This window comes from Corvus brachyrhynchos, unplaced genomic scaffold (genome assembly GCF_000691975.1).
Source record: "Corvus brachyrhynchos isolate BGI_N302 unplaced genomic scaffold, ASM69197v1 scaffold4, whole genome shotgun sequence".
Classification (NCBI taxonomy): Eukaryota; Metazoa; Chordata; class Aves; order Passeriformes; family Corvidae; genus Corvus; species Corvus brachyrhynchos.
The window spans coordinates 8,030,657-8,043,214 of record NW_008237878.1 but is presented as its reverse complement, the minus strand read 5'-3'; the positions used below and the strand labels follow the sequence as shown (position 1 = coordinate 8,043,214).

Below are 12,558 nucleotides of genomic sequence, written 5' to 3'. Positions count from 1 at the left end.
CTGCCCCGCCCCGCCTCGCCTCGCCTCGCCTCACCTCAGAATTAACCCAAAGCATCCTGAAAGATCCCTGCCTTCGCCTTGGAATTATCTCTGTGGGCTGCACCTGCGCTGCCCCTTGCAGGTTTGGCTGTCGGGTGTTTCTCAGGAACCACCTTTCCAAGCTAGTGTTTGGAGTCTCCCTGTTCCTGAGTACTTTTCTTAGCTGAGAACGTGCCAAGAGTGCGCAAAGTGTTCCCAGAATAACCATGCCAGAGCCATTGCTGCTTGTACCCTGTGCCTGCCCACAGGCACCCGGATGCATCATGCTATTTCAGTGTCAGAGCTTGCAAGACACTCTTGTTGAATTAGTTTTGTGCCAGCCAGCTCTGTGGGGCCCAGCAGAGTGTATGACTGAGTGAGAAGCAACCCTCCTCCTGGGGAGTGCATGGTGTAAATGCAGTGATTCAAGTTAGGCATGTGTGGTCAGGCCAGGTTGGCTCACAGGGTGAGTGAATGTAGAACTAATTTTGACTCATTTCTTTTAAACACCGTAGAAGACATAAGTGTGAGAAAAGTGTGTGGATGTGCAGGGAGGTGCTTGTTGAGTTACAGCATGGGACTAGCACTAAGCACTGAATGAGCTGTGGGTAGGCTGGTGAACATAAAAACAGAAAAGGATGATGGGCCAAATTGTAGAAGGGTGAAGTCATGGTGCCTTGTGGTCAAAGACAGGGGTTTCAAGATTCATGGGTCAAAGGGAAAGGAACTGGGGAGAATAAAACAGAAGAGATGTTACAGTTGGGACAGAAGACTAAATATAGCAGCCACATTGGAAGGATATGAGTGTCCCATTCCTGGTCATCATTGTTCTCTGCCAGTGAATGGGGTGAAATCCAGCCTGTTACAGACTCTTCAGCCTTCCTGGCATGGAGCTGTTTCCTATCTGTACTTCCATTCTCTCCAGATCCAAAGGAGAAAGAATGGAAATGCTTTCCCTGTTGGGTGTTGGCTATGACCGTTTTTTAGGATTTTGCATTCATCCCTGGAATGTTTATGGATTGCAAAGATAGGCAGGGCAGGGAGTGTTACTGCTCTTTATCAAATTTCCATTTGTGTTCCATCCCTGCTTTTAGCCTGCATTATGTGAGTAACTTTGCTTGAGTTCAGCATGAGCTGAGTAGAAGTGTGTCAGAGATCCACTGTGATTTTTAAAATAAACTTCCTTATGCCAGTTCTTACCTGGCCTGCTGAAAAATTTTGTTGACTTGTTCCATGAGAAAACAATTTGAGGAGGAATTCTTCCCAGGAGTTCAATAATGCGAGCAACATGATCTAGATGGAGGGAGGGAAGACAAATTTAGATACAGACTGTGGTACTTCTGTCAGTGAAATGAATAAAACTCACGGAGTCTTACCATCATCTCTAGAGAAGTATTTCCCAGGTTGAGGATCAAATAGACACTCCCCAGTTGCCATTTCAAATGCCTAGAAATGGAGTAGCACTGTTAATTCACTAATTGTCTTGGAGTTTTCCTTCCCCACTAACTGATAGTACCAATTTCCCTCTCTATCACACAAAACTCATCCTAAAATGCATAAATACTCACACTGGCTTGATCTGTACAACAGTGAAACAGCACCTTGAGCTCCATCAGGATGAAAAGCAGCATGTGCCTGATTCAGGCAATCCTATGAGCTAACCTGCATGGAGTGTGAATTGCTTTAGATCTTAAACTAATTAGGAGCGGGTTTTACCAGCTGCAGACTTTTGCCCTAAAGTGAATGAGTGCTAACAGCCCCTCTTGCTTTCTCAGCAAGGCAGCTTTCTTTACGTGGATAGGTGGATGCTAAGGACATGCTGCCCTGGCCTCGTAATGTCTGTCACCTCCCCTACAGGCACAGCGTTTTCCCCAGTCCTACCAGACAGGCCGTGCTCCAGATATCCACAGGAGTGCTGTAGTCTAATCCAAGAAGCACTTCCAGGGCACGGTATGGCTGGGTCTGTATCTCCTTGGAAAAAGGCTTGTACTAAAACAAAAACAAACTCCCTGTGGCTGGTGTCCCTAAACCAGTCACAGCAATGCTGGTGGTCACAAGCTTCTCATGCAGCGAGGGGACACTGGGGACACGACTGAATGAGTGTTCTCAGCTCTGCGCAGGGCATGGCCAGCACGTTCCTGGCCCCACTGACACCAGGGGGAAATCTACCTTCCACCATTTCACACTGAACATAGTTTTAAATTTCTGATTGTAGGGACTAAGTGCGAGCTGGAGAAGCGTCCAAAGTTGACGGCGTCTCAGGAAGACAGCGTGCAGCTCGGAGCTGAGAGTGCAGAACATAACACCCCCCCCATATCAGCATCTCTGAAATAGCTGTTCAGCTGTGAAGGGACAGACACACGGTGTGGGATGGAAAGAAGCACACAGCATCCCACATCGTCATGTGATTGGGACTCGGAACAGACTCACTGTCCAGCACGCGCTTCCTAGATCTGCAATTTTCACTTCTATGCTCATTAAATCAGGTTCTTCCAATTGATTACCAAGATCACCTCCTAGATGGAAAGGATAAAGAGAAATCAGGTCTTTCTGAACCAGCAGGTACACACCACCTACCACAGGAGAGGAATGTCTGCCTTCCTTCAAAGTTTCTCAGCCTAAAAGGTCCTAAATACTTTTTATCATAAATCAAAGGCCACCTCTGTTTTTTGAGGGAACAAAAAGAGGACCTGGTATCCAGTAAAAACCTAAGAGAATGTCTGGGACAATAGTAGCTCGGAGTGGAACAATGTGACCACGTGCTCTTGTCCTGCTGCAGGGTTCCTCTAGCTCCAAAGTTAAATTACTGTGGGCCCAGAGGAGAGCACCAGTCAGAACCAAAACATCTGTAATTGCTCAGCCTTCAGCAACCCCAGCTGTCACAGACCTTGGACATAGCCTCCTTGGCAAGCAACGTGAAGGTTACACTTTTATATGATCCCAGAAAAGGGTAATTCCTGGTTTAGTGCTTTACAGTGAACTGTCACCCTATGCTTAATATTGTGCTTTTCTGCTCTGAGCAAAAGATTCGGTCACTAATTTAGCATTCATTGATTGCCCCAGAGTTTGAGAGACAAAACAGCACTGTCGTGGGAGAAATGCTAGCAGGAGAACACAGTGCAAGGATATTATGAAAGGTCTCATTGCTGGGAGACGAGCTAATCTCTCGAGAAACTCTCCAGCCCTACATCTTATTCAATATTCACACCATTCTCTGCAAATAAATTATGTCTCAAAAGGCCTTGAAGATTAGCAGCACATACAAGTCTCCCACAAACCTCAGAAATGAGGGAAATAAAGAGCAAGAGTGTCCTACAGCTTTCTGATCAAGCCATTTTGTATGTAAACCTTTCAGTAGCTGAAAACACCAGACTTGGGGAACTGTCCTATATCTGAAGCCTTGAGAGTGAGCTCCGAGGTCGTGGTGGGGCTGTTAACAGATATCTGTGACTTGTAGTTGTCCTTCATACAAACCCACCTGCAGGACCACATTTCTGTAGGTGCCTCAATCCCAGCCTGGTGTTTGTATTAAGCAGAGAAAGGAAAGGCCTTTCAGCAGCATAAGCTGGCTGTAATGTTTTGTACTGGCTGTTGCAGGAGATGTGAACCTTTCCTAAGGTATCTGTACCTCCTGCCTCTCATTTCCTTCCTGCCAATAAACACCTAAGTCCATTTTCTTGTTAAAAAAGCCCTAGAGTGCTCACCTGCTCCCTTTAGCCTCACTTCTGTTTCCTGGTCGCAGTGGAGTGTATCCGTGAGAAGCCTTTGGAGCCTTTTGCTGCATCCATACAGCAGGATGTTCTCCGGTTTGATGTCTGTGTGGATGATGCGGCAGCACTTGTGCAGGAAGTGCAGCCCTGCCAGCACCTGGGCAATGAGGCAGCACTGTCACACCAGCTCTGAGAGGGTCCCCAGCGCCTCCCTTGCTCCAGCAGCTGCCAGAGCTGCCAGGCACAGTGGGAGTGCAAGTCAGGGACATTCTGGGCACTGATGGTAACTATTGGCAATAAATGGTTTCCTGTTGGGGTGGCCTGTGGGAGCAGGCACAAGGGGTTCCATCACCCCACATGGCAGCAGAGCCCCAGGAGCAAGTGCAGGCCTGGACAGCCCAGTGAGGAAAGGGCTATTTGGGGTGAGACACAGCAAAAGGCAGTGTGACAATCCACAGGTATCAGCACAGCTGGGCAAGCCCAGGGAGGTGGGAAGGGGATGGGGCTATGAGGAGGCATTACAGTTACAAAGCTGAGCTTTCTCGTGAAAAAACTGTGTATGGCTGTTGTGTTCTGGGATCACTGTGCCTTCCCACTGATTATAACCAGCCCCCAACTTCCATTTGAATAACAGTGACATGGCATGGGACGGTGTCCCATCATACAAGGAAAGAAGAAGACACAGCATAACCCAGACAGGAGGGGGGAGACGCCATGAGTGAGTGCAGAGAGAGGATTTCAGGGCCCTGCAGGAGGGCCATGTAGGGCAAGAACAGCTTGTGATGCAGCAGGGAGAGCCTGGCCTGTCACAGGGGAGAGATAAACAACACCTACCAGAGATGAGCAGTCACTATCAGAAATCAATAACAGAGAAAATGCTATGGGGAGATTTAGGTTTGTTTTTTAACACTCTGGTCAGTCATAAAGAACTGGTAAATATTCTCTGTATTATCAAATTCTATTCTGGGATGAACACCAGCTCCGGGGAAATATCAGCCTTAAATGGTAACTGTGAAACCCGGGGAAAGATTTAAATAACTAAACTGGAATGAATCAGAAGTAAATACTGCCTCAGTGCTGATCTGAAAGGGGAAAACAGATCTGAGATTTTACAATTAAAGCAGATAATGGATCAAGCAAAAGCCTGAGTATGAAATGGAGCACAGAGGTAATGCCACTACATTTTTGTGTAACTTACTCAGGTGTTAGTGAAGCTTCTTTAGAGAAAGGAGAGGCTATTACAGAAAATAAGATGAAGGAGGAAGCAATTTTCTTTCTTAGTGTCCCTAAAAGGGCACAGGAATGAGGGTAGCAAATCTTCGTCTTGGCAAGTGTGCAGACTTCTGATAAATCTCAGCAAAAGAGGCAAAAAGTACATTTTAACTATTCTGAGGCCTCACTCAGGTTCCCCATCCCTTAAGCAGAGCCAGCCCTTAAGAAACTCAGTTTTCACCATCTTTTAAATTGGCACAACACATCCTTATAGGGCATGAAGGAAAAGTTGGCTCTGCACAGGAAAACCTCAACATGGGAAGAGAACCAGCTGACCAAATCAGCAATTTAGAAATTCCTATAAAGATGTGAGGGAGACCTTGAGCAGCCTTCAGTGGTACCATGCAGAAAGCTGCTGGAGACAGTGCTACCCACGGCTGGATGCCAAGGGCAATGCCAGCAGTCCGGCATTGCTGCCAGAGGGGACTTCTCAGGGCAGCAGGAGGGCAGAGATGGTATGCCCACAAGCAGCAGAACTATGGCAGCCTGTTTGTCCCCTGCTACTCCTACAAGCAGCATAACTGCTGGAGAACTCAATGATTACTGAGATGATGGGAACAGAAGTGCCAGCCCTGACTCCCTGGTGTACATCTGCAGGCTATTGGCACTTCATGGCCCTGACTCCTTCCCAAACCTGAGGAGGCTGCAGGCATAGGCAGTAACACCCAAGTAATGCCCTTCCCCTTGGGAGGAAGACTGTGACAAATCCCGCAGCCAACAGCCCTTGGTGCCCTTGCCCAGATCCAGCTAAGTTCTCACCTGCTGTAAAGACTTTTTCACAAAAGGCAAGGGCAGTCCCTGGGCTGTGTAGTTTCCCATCAGACATCGGAGGGAAGGACCCAGCGGCTCAAATACCAGGCACACATATGGGAAAGAGCCAGGGATTCACTAACAGGGAAAGGTGTTACCACCAACCCTATGCCTTTCACCAAAGCAACCAAATACCTCCTAATCCAGCCTCTCCCCTCCAGCCACCTCCACGTGCCCATGTCCAGCTACAGCCCTGCTCATCCTCCTCATGGCAGCACAGCACACAGGTTTACACCATCCTGTGGCTCTCCAAGGTAAACCCTGTCTTTGCTGGCCTAGAAAAGCACTCTCCACAGAAGGATATGGAAACCATTCTCTCCAATCATTCTGAAGTCGTCTAACAAACAGACAATGTTTTCTCCTGCCAGGTCCTTCTTCTTCATGCAGCTCACCTGAGGGGGAGGATTCCAAGAAAGCTGCAATTAGAGATATATATATGCACAAGGACACCTTGCACCTGTTCTATCCTGTCTGACAGACCTTCTCTTCTGGGAGTGGGCACTTCATGACAAATCCCATGAAAACAACATCAGGAAAACCATGAATGAGTTTCTGTTTGTTTCTTGCTCTTGACCAGGTGGGACCATCACACTCACAGTGTCAAAACAACTCACACCAATCCTGCTGACAGTATCTAGCGCATTTCCTGCTGCTTATTCTCTCCAGGCAGACCCAGAAAGTGCTCCTGCTTGTGCTGGAAGGGGATTCCCCCAAGAAGACAGCTCCTTGCTCCGAGCATCAACGGCTGTTCATTTCCTTTCCCTCACACCAGCCCTTCAGCAATTTCTCTCAAGGGGTTGCAGAGAGGCAGAGACCTTGTGGCTGTCTTTGGCCACTTGAATGCTACTTGTCCTATCAGGGTAGAGAGCAGCTTCCACATCTGGAAGAAGCCACTTCTTTGTGCTGGAAAAGGGTTGGCTGTGGGTAAGTACTGCAGAGATCTATAGGATGCAGAAGGGTGGTGGAGGGGGTGAACGCATCTTTTGTACTAGAGCCAGGGGTCTTCAAATCCAGCATGTAGGAGGTCCAAAAACAAAGCAGAGATTGTTCTTCACACAGCACATGGGTAACTGGGGACAGTTCTTGTTACAGGAGGCTGCAGGTACTGAAACCCACAGGGGCTTGCAAGGGTTCAAGGTAAATCCACTGAGAATTCCTGCCCACACAAAGATCATCCTTGGCCTGAGAAATCTGCAGCTCGAAACTGCAACAGGCCAGGGGAGCATTCAGTGGAAGCAGCACCCTGTGCTCAGCTTGTGCTTACACCCTCCTAGACATGTGCTGTTGGCCCAGGGTGCTGTGCTGAGTGAACCTCCAGGCACAGGTGCTACAGCACCCCCAGCACCACACACCTGCGTGACAAGGAGCACCAGGGGCTTGCTCTCCCAGAACACTGATCCTGGTACAGCAATTCATACTGGTTTTTTCTCTCTTCACAGCCACAACTGGTGGGGTTTTGGCTTGGCTCATTTTGCAGATGCCAGATCCACCTGCACCAGTGCCAGAAGGTTTGTTCTGGCACAACAGAAGTGAGCAGCCCTGGAAGCAGAGGCCAGATCATCTCTCCTGGCAGCTCTGCAGGCACTGACCCCCCAGTGCTGGTGGGAACAGCCCTGGGAACCAGCTGTATGCTGCTGAATGGGCAGGCGTGTCTCTCAGAATTAATAATAAATCAGGGCTAAGCCTCAGTCTGTAGACAGGGTTCTGCTGATGTGTAGAAAAGCAGCCCTCTGATTACATTAAATTAATGCCACTTGGTACTTCCTCTTGCATCACTGCATCTGGCTCATCTCCCTTCAGATAGGGCCTACAGATTTACAGGTGTTAACTAAACCTTTCTCAAACCTGTTGGAGAAAGGCCACAGAGTAATTTAAAATGTAGAATTTAATGGATTTTACTCATCTGAAGCTGATGTTACTTTGTATTTCAGCAAACTTGAAGAACTGTAACCATGAGCTTTCTAGAACTAGCAGTTCAAGCCAACTTCAAAGGCAACTTGCTACGACCCAGATACAGGCACCTAATTACCACCTCCATTAGCAGAAGCCAGAAGAAGCTTTCTGACTTCAGATGATTATTGTATTTAGGTTGGTACATCATATTTTTTTCTATTGCAGATATTTCCTTTTACTTCAGTATCAGTCTTGTGATACAGCAATGTCCTGAGTGACGCTCCTCTGTGAATGGCACAGGTACAGCAGACATGCTCCCATCTCCTGCTTAAGACCATTACCACCTTTTTCTGTTGATTATCCACCTTATCATTCTGAAGATTCCTCCTTTTTCCTGGATTTTAGTCTCAGTTAAAAGAAATGGGCTGACAGGGCAAGTGGGACCCAGCCGACATGTCCCAGTATGACGGAGGAAGGAAAAGATGCCTGTTTCAGAGGCCAGTGCTGAGCCAGGGTGATTTCTATGAATTCCCCAACTTTTGGGTTTTTTCCTATTCCCCACCTAGCTCCTTGGACTGAGACCTGGAGGCAGAGGGCATGTTGAGGCTGCTACTCAAACCTGAACTCAGTGGCCATCCACTGGAGCAAAGCACAGACCCACAGAATATACTTACACAGCGGAGGAAAGCAACCTCGTCCTGGGCAGTCTCAGCAAAGCCTTCCCTGCTTTTCAGAACCTTCACAGCTACCTGTTTCTTCCTCCTGGGAAATGAACCACAGCTGTCAGCCAATGCATGTCAGTGGCCCTGACCAGCAGCACTTCCCTTTCTCTCAGTCAGTCAGCCCTGGGCTCTCCAGGGAGGGTGCTGCCCTTCTGCAGGCAGCCTTGGCCTCGATCTGCTGTGCGCCAGGCCCATGGGCATCCCTCCTGCTGGCATCTGGCAGCACAGCTGCCCCAGGGACCAGCAAGGGACTGGAGAGAAAAAGAGCATGGATACTGCAGGGTCTAAACGAGAAAAGAAAATGCAGAGCAAGGGCTGATCCCACCTCATTCACATTCTTTGATTTATGGGGACCAGCTCTGCTCATTGCACCCCATTGATCTTGCTGCCAGGCTTTCCCTGTGCTCAGGGATGACCGGCGTGCTCCCAGGCTGTGCTCTGCTGTTTCTTCAAGAGGCGCCAGCCATGCCCAGGACATCAGCCACCCCTTCCCACCTCCTTGAATGGCACTTGGCCCCTCACCTCATGTCCTGGCACAGCCAGACAGTAGCAAAGGTGCCGCAGCCCAGCTTGTGCAGCACCTGGTATTGCGTGTTGAAAATCTCTCCCTCCTTCATGGCGTGGTGGCCTCCTGTGGGGACCATCACCAAGAGATATTAGTGACATCTCTAAATGCTCTCAGGTGGAAGGAGCAGCTGAGGACAGCCTGACAGGTCCCAGTGGCCTCCTCTAGCCTGGGAAGAGCCTGACACGATCTCATCTCTGGAGCCTCATGCCCAAGGACTGACCTGTGCACTGGGCTGACGGCATCTCCTGCTGCACCTGCTCCTCCATGGCACTGCAGCACGGCAGATCCTGGCACGAGGGGATGGAGGCAGTGGTACACCTAGTCATGGGACACAGGTGGTGTGATCTTCAGCACTTTACTCCTTTCAAGAGAGCTGGAGAGCTGCAGGGTGGCCGTACCTCTGCTGTGCCCTCACCCCTTTCCTTCCCATTCCCTTCAGCAGCTCCTGGAGTCAGGCTGTTATAAACACTTTTGGCACTTCAGGGAGATAGGGATTATTTTAAGAGCTCAGACGAGGAAAGCTGGCAGGCTGGTCCCAGGCCAGGGCCAGGTGGGAGTCTCAGGTTTCCTGGCATGTATTTTCAGGGGCTTAGCGGGGTCTGTGGGATCCCCTCCCATAGCCAGGGAAAGCACTCCCTGCCTATCCCCATCCTGGCTGAGGAGGGAATTTGGGCTTTGGCTGGCAGGAGAAGGCTCCTGCTCCAGAGGGGTGTGAAACAGAACTTGCATTCTAAACATTACAGTGCTGCTCCTCTGCCCACAGTCTAGCCCTGGGGAAGAGCACGGGTTTATCACTGACTGTCCTGTGACATCCCAGCAAGGCCACAGGACATCCTGGCAAGGGGCTGCTCCTGGGGTTTGTTACTATGGCAGCCCAAGACAAACTGACAAACACCAAGACAGCACAGACAGACTGATCCAACTGCTGTCCACCAGTGCTGAAGCACTGACGTAGGACTGGCTTCAGTACTGGTCACCTGAAATTGCAGCCCAGAGCCCTTGTTGCTAATGAAATACAGATTTAATCCACCATAGCTGAGGCACTCCCAACCCAGCCTTTCATAATTTGGAAATGTCACTTGCTGTAAGGCTGAGGCTTCAGGCTAATAAACACTGTGAGAGCTCGAGACAGGTGATAGTAATGCCCATAGACCATTAGCAGAGGTAGAAATATTGACCTTTAAATTCTCCAAACACAGCTAAAGCTAAGAACTCACCTGGACCAGAGGATTTTCAGAAATTATTATAGAGGGCTGGCAGTGCTGGCGACAGGGAGTTGTTCTGGAACAGTAACATCTTCCAGGGGCTGAGACAGGGGTGTGACTTCCTTAAAACATTAAAGTTTCTTTCCATGTGCTGATGTTCCTCTCCCAGCGCAGCAGCCAGAGGCACAGCTTGCCTTTGGGCACCCAGTGAGCTCCCAACACAGTTTGAGTTAAGGATCACACTGGGCTCAAGACTTTCATCCTGTCAGGGAAAACCCGAAGTGCCAGAGCTGGTGTTACTCTGTTCATCCAAGCCTGCACAGAAGTCTGAAAGGAGCTCAAAATGCCTCCCCCTCTTCACACTTCTACACCTCTAACCCTTGCATTTACGGTGTTCAGAATCAGTCTCTTTTAGGTATAAACCTCCAGGATGTTGCATGTCTGCATGGCCACTCCTTACAGCAAATAGTCGCTGACATCTTACCATGAAACAGAGCTGAAATCAAAGTTTCCTTATTTGTGCACAGACTAAGCTTATCAGTAGCCTCACACACTCCTCCTGCACCACCAGCATCTGCCTGAGCCTTCTTCACTCCCATCATGAGGACAGCAGGGGCTGAGCTGAGAACAAGAAAGGTTTAATGATGTGGCTTACCATTCACCTGCCAAAGGAAAACTCATGAGCGTGTGGAGATGGGAGTTCAACAGCTTCTTCCCTTGGTAGAGTGTTCTGGCAATAGGAGACTTCAGTGAGAAAGACCCAGAGGCAGACCCAAAGTGTAAGATTTGTCCTAGCCCTAGGGCTGATGGAGCCTTTGGGCAGTTCACTGGGCCCTAGTAGCCTTGTTGCTGCAGAGGCAAGACAAGTCCATCCTTAGGCATGCGAGATTTACCTCCATCCACCCTCTCTGGATGGAGCCACTTGCAAAAGATGAAGTGTGTTGCTATGCAACTTGGTACAGCAAAGTGAAATGCACTTTTCTAAGCTTTGTGATAAAAGACAATTGGTGTTTTTAATCCTTCATTTCTTGACACTTTTACGTTAAATACAACTTATTTTGCTTCTGTCATTCCAACTACTTTGTGCAGAACCCACTGAATTGCTGCAGGCCTGCACTAGCTCAGAGAACTTCAGCCCAAGAACTGCTCCTGCCTGGTTTGTGAGAGTCATGGACAAGGAGCAATGCTTCATATGTGGCCTGGACTCCTCCACCCAACTTGCATGGAACAGCATACAGAGCTGCCCGACACCAGTCATGCCTTATGACATCTGGGCCTTTGGAGTGGTAGAACTCATCAGAGCAATACACACTCTCAGCTTCTGCACCACCACTGACCTACAAGCCCTTGCTGAGCACATCATCCCTGCAAGTCACAGCACGCATCACACAGACAGCCCTGGCAGGGCTCTGAGCCCCAAGGCCCAGCACAGACTCACCATGCAGCAGTGCACGGGCAGGAAACGCCACTCCCTTTGTCATCTGGCTCGTTCTGGAGCTCCCCAAAGTGAGATACCAGCTGGTCCTGCTCTGATTTTAGTCTGCACTGCCCCAGGAGGGGTGTCCTTGAGCCCACCAAACTTCTGCATCGCTGGATGGACGTGGTGAGGAGTGGGGCAGGGTATCAGATCACACCACCACTTCTGGGAACAACCTTGGCTTTGGGAGAGCAGGAGACCTCAGACAGCTGCGCTGGATTCACTTTACTGCTGGCCTCTCCCTGCCTCCCTGGCAGCAGGCCTGTCAGCCTGCAGTAGATTCACAATCTCCACAGCAACTATTTATAGCGGGAAATTCACAGCTCTACTGAGATGGAAACAGAGAAGTCCTCCCCCTCTGCTCTGCCTTCCCCAGACCCAGAAACCATGGGGCTGCCTGACTCTTCCCCCTGCTCGCAGCAGCGTGTCAGCAGGACTTGCTCCTGCGGCACCATATTCTGCCTGGCACAGCCATCCCTGTTCCCAGACCGATCCCTGTGCCACACTGCCAGACCTGAGGCACCTCAGCCTGTCCAGTTGTGCCTGCATACAAACACCATCACAGCACAGTGCTGGTGGCCACAGAGCCCACGCTTCCCCTGTTCCTTTCTCCTGGAGAGCAAGTGCAGCAGCATCCTCCCCACAGCCCTGGGGGGACCCGAGCATCCCAGCAACCCCATGCAACAGTGGGAAGAAAAAGGCCACACACAGTAAGAATCACATTTTTTTCCCCCCCACTGCCACATGCTGCAGCCTCACACCGGAGCTGGGCATGGCCTAGCCTCCCCCTCGATGGGGCCCTGGGCTCGAACAGCTCACGTTTCCTGGCTGAGGCTGCAGAGACCGGGGCCCAGCCCTGCAGCAAAAGGTTAAACCTGCCCGC

The 12,558-nt window shown here is 49.8% G+C and overlaps 1 protein-coding gene across 1 annotated transcript; it reads right to left on the bottom strand.

Moving 5' to 3' along the window:
- Positions 1-1,108: 1,108 nt before the first annotated feature.
- Positions 1,109-9,892, bottom strand: LOC103614427 (SRSF protein kinase 3). Its single transcript, XM_017732310.1, has 9 exons — positions 8,948-9,892; positions 8,378-8,465; positions 6,115-6,202; positions 5,760-5,866; positions 3,723-3,885; positions 2,449-2,534; positions 1,900-2,007; positions 1,395-1,464; positions 1,109-1,311 (listed from the first exon to the last, which is right to left on the bottom strand). Exons 1-9 carry the CDS (start codon positions 9,067-9,069, stop codon positions 1,109-1,111), a joined length of 1,035 nt encoding a protein of 344 aa, XP_017587799.1. The 5' UTR covers positions 9,070-9,892.
- Between the last annotated feature and the right edge of the window lie 2,666 nt (positions 9,893-12,558).

Excerpts from the sequence above, each read along its gene's own strand:
- LOC103614427 (XM_017732310.1), bottom strand. The coding sequence starts at position 9,069 with ATGGTCCCCACAGGAGGCCACCACGCCATGAAGGAGGGAGAGATTTTC. Across the intron at positions 8,466-8,947 it reads TGGCTGTGCCAGGACATGAG|GAGGAAGAAACAGGTAGCTG; the intron begins GTGAGGGGCCAA and ends TTCATTTCCCAG. Across the intron at positions 1,465-1,899 it reads TCTGGAGCACGGCCTGTCTG|GCATTTGAAATGGCAACTGG; the intron begins GTAGGACTGGGG and ends CTCCATTTCTAG.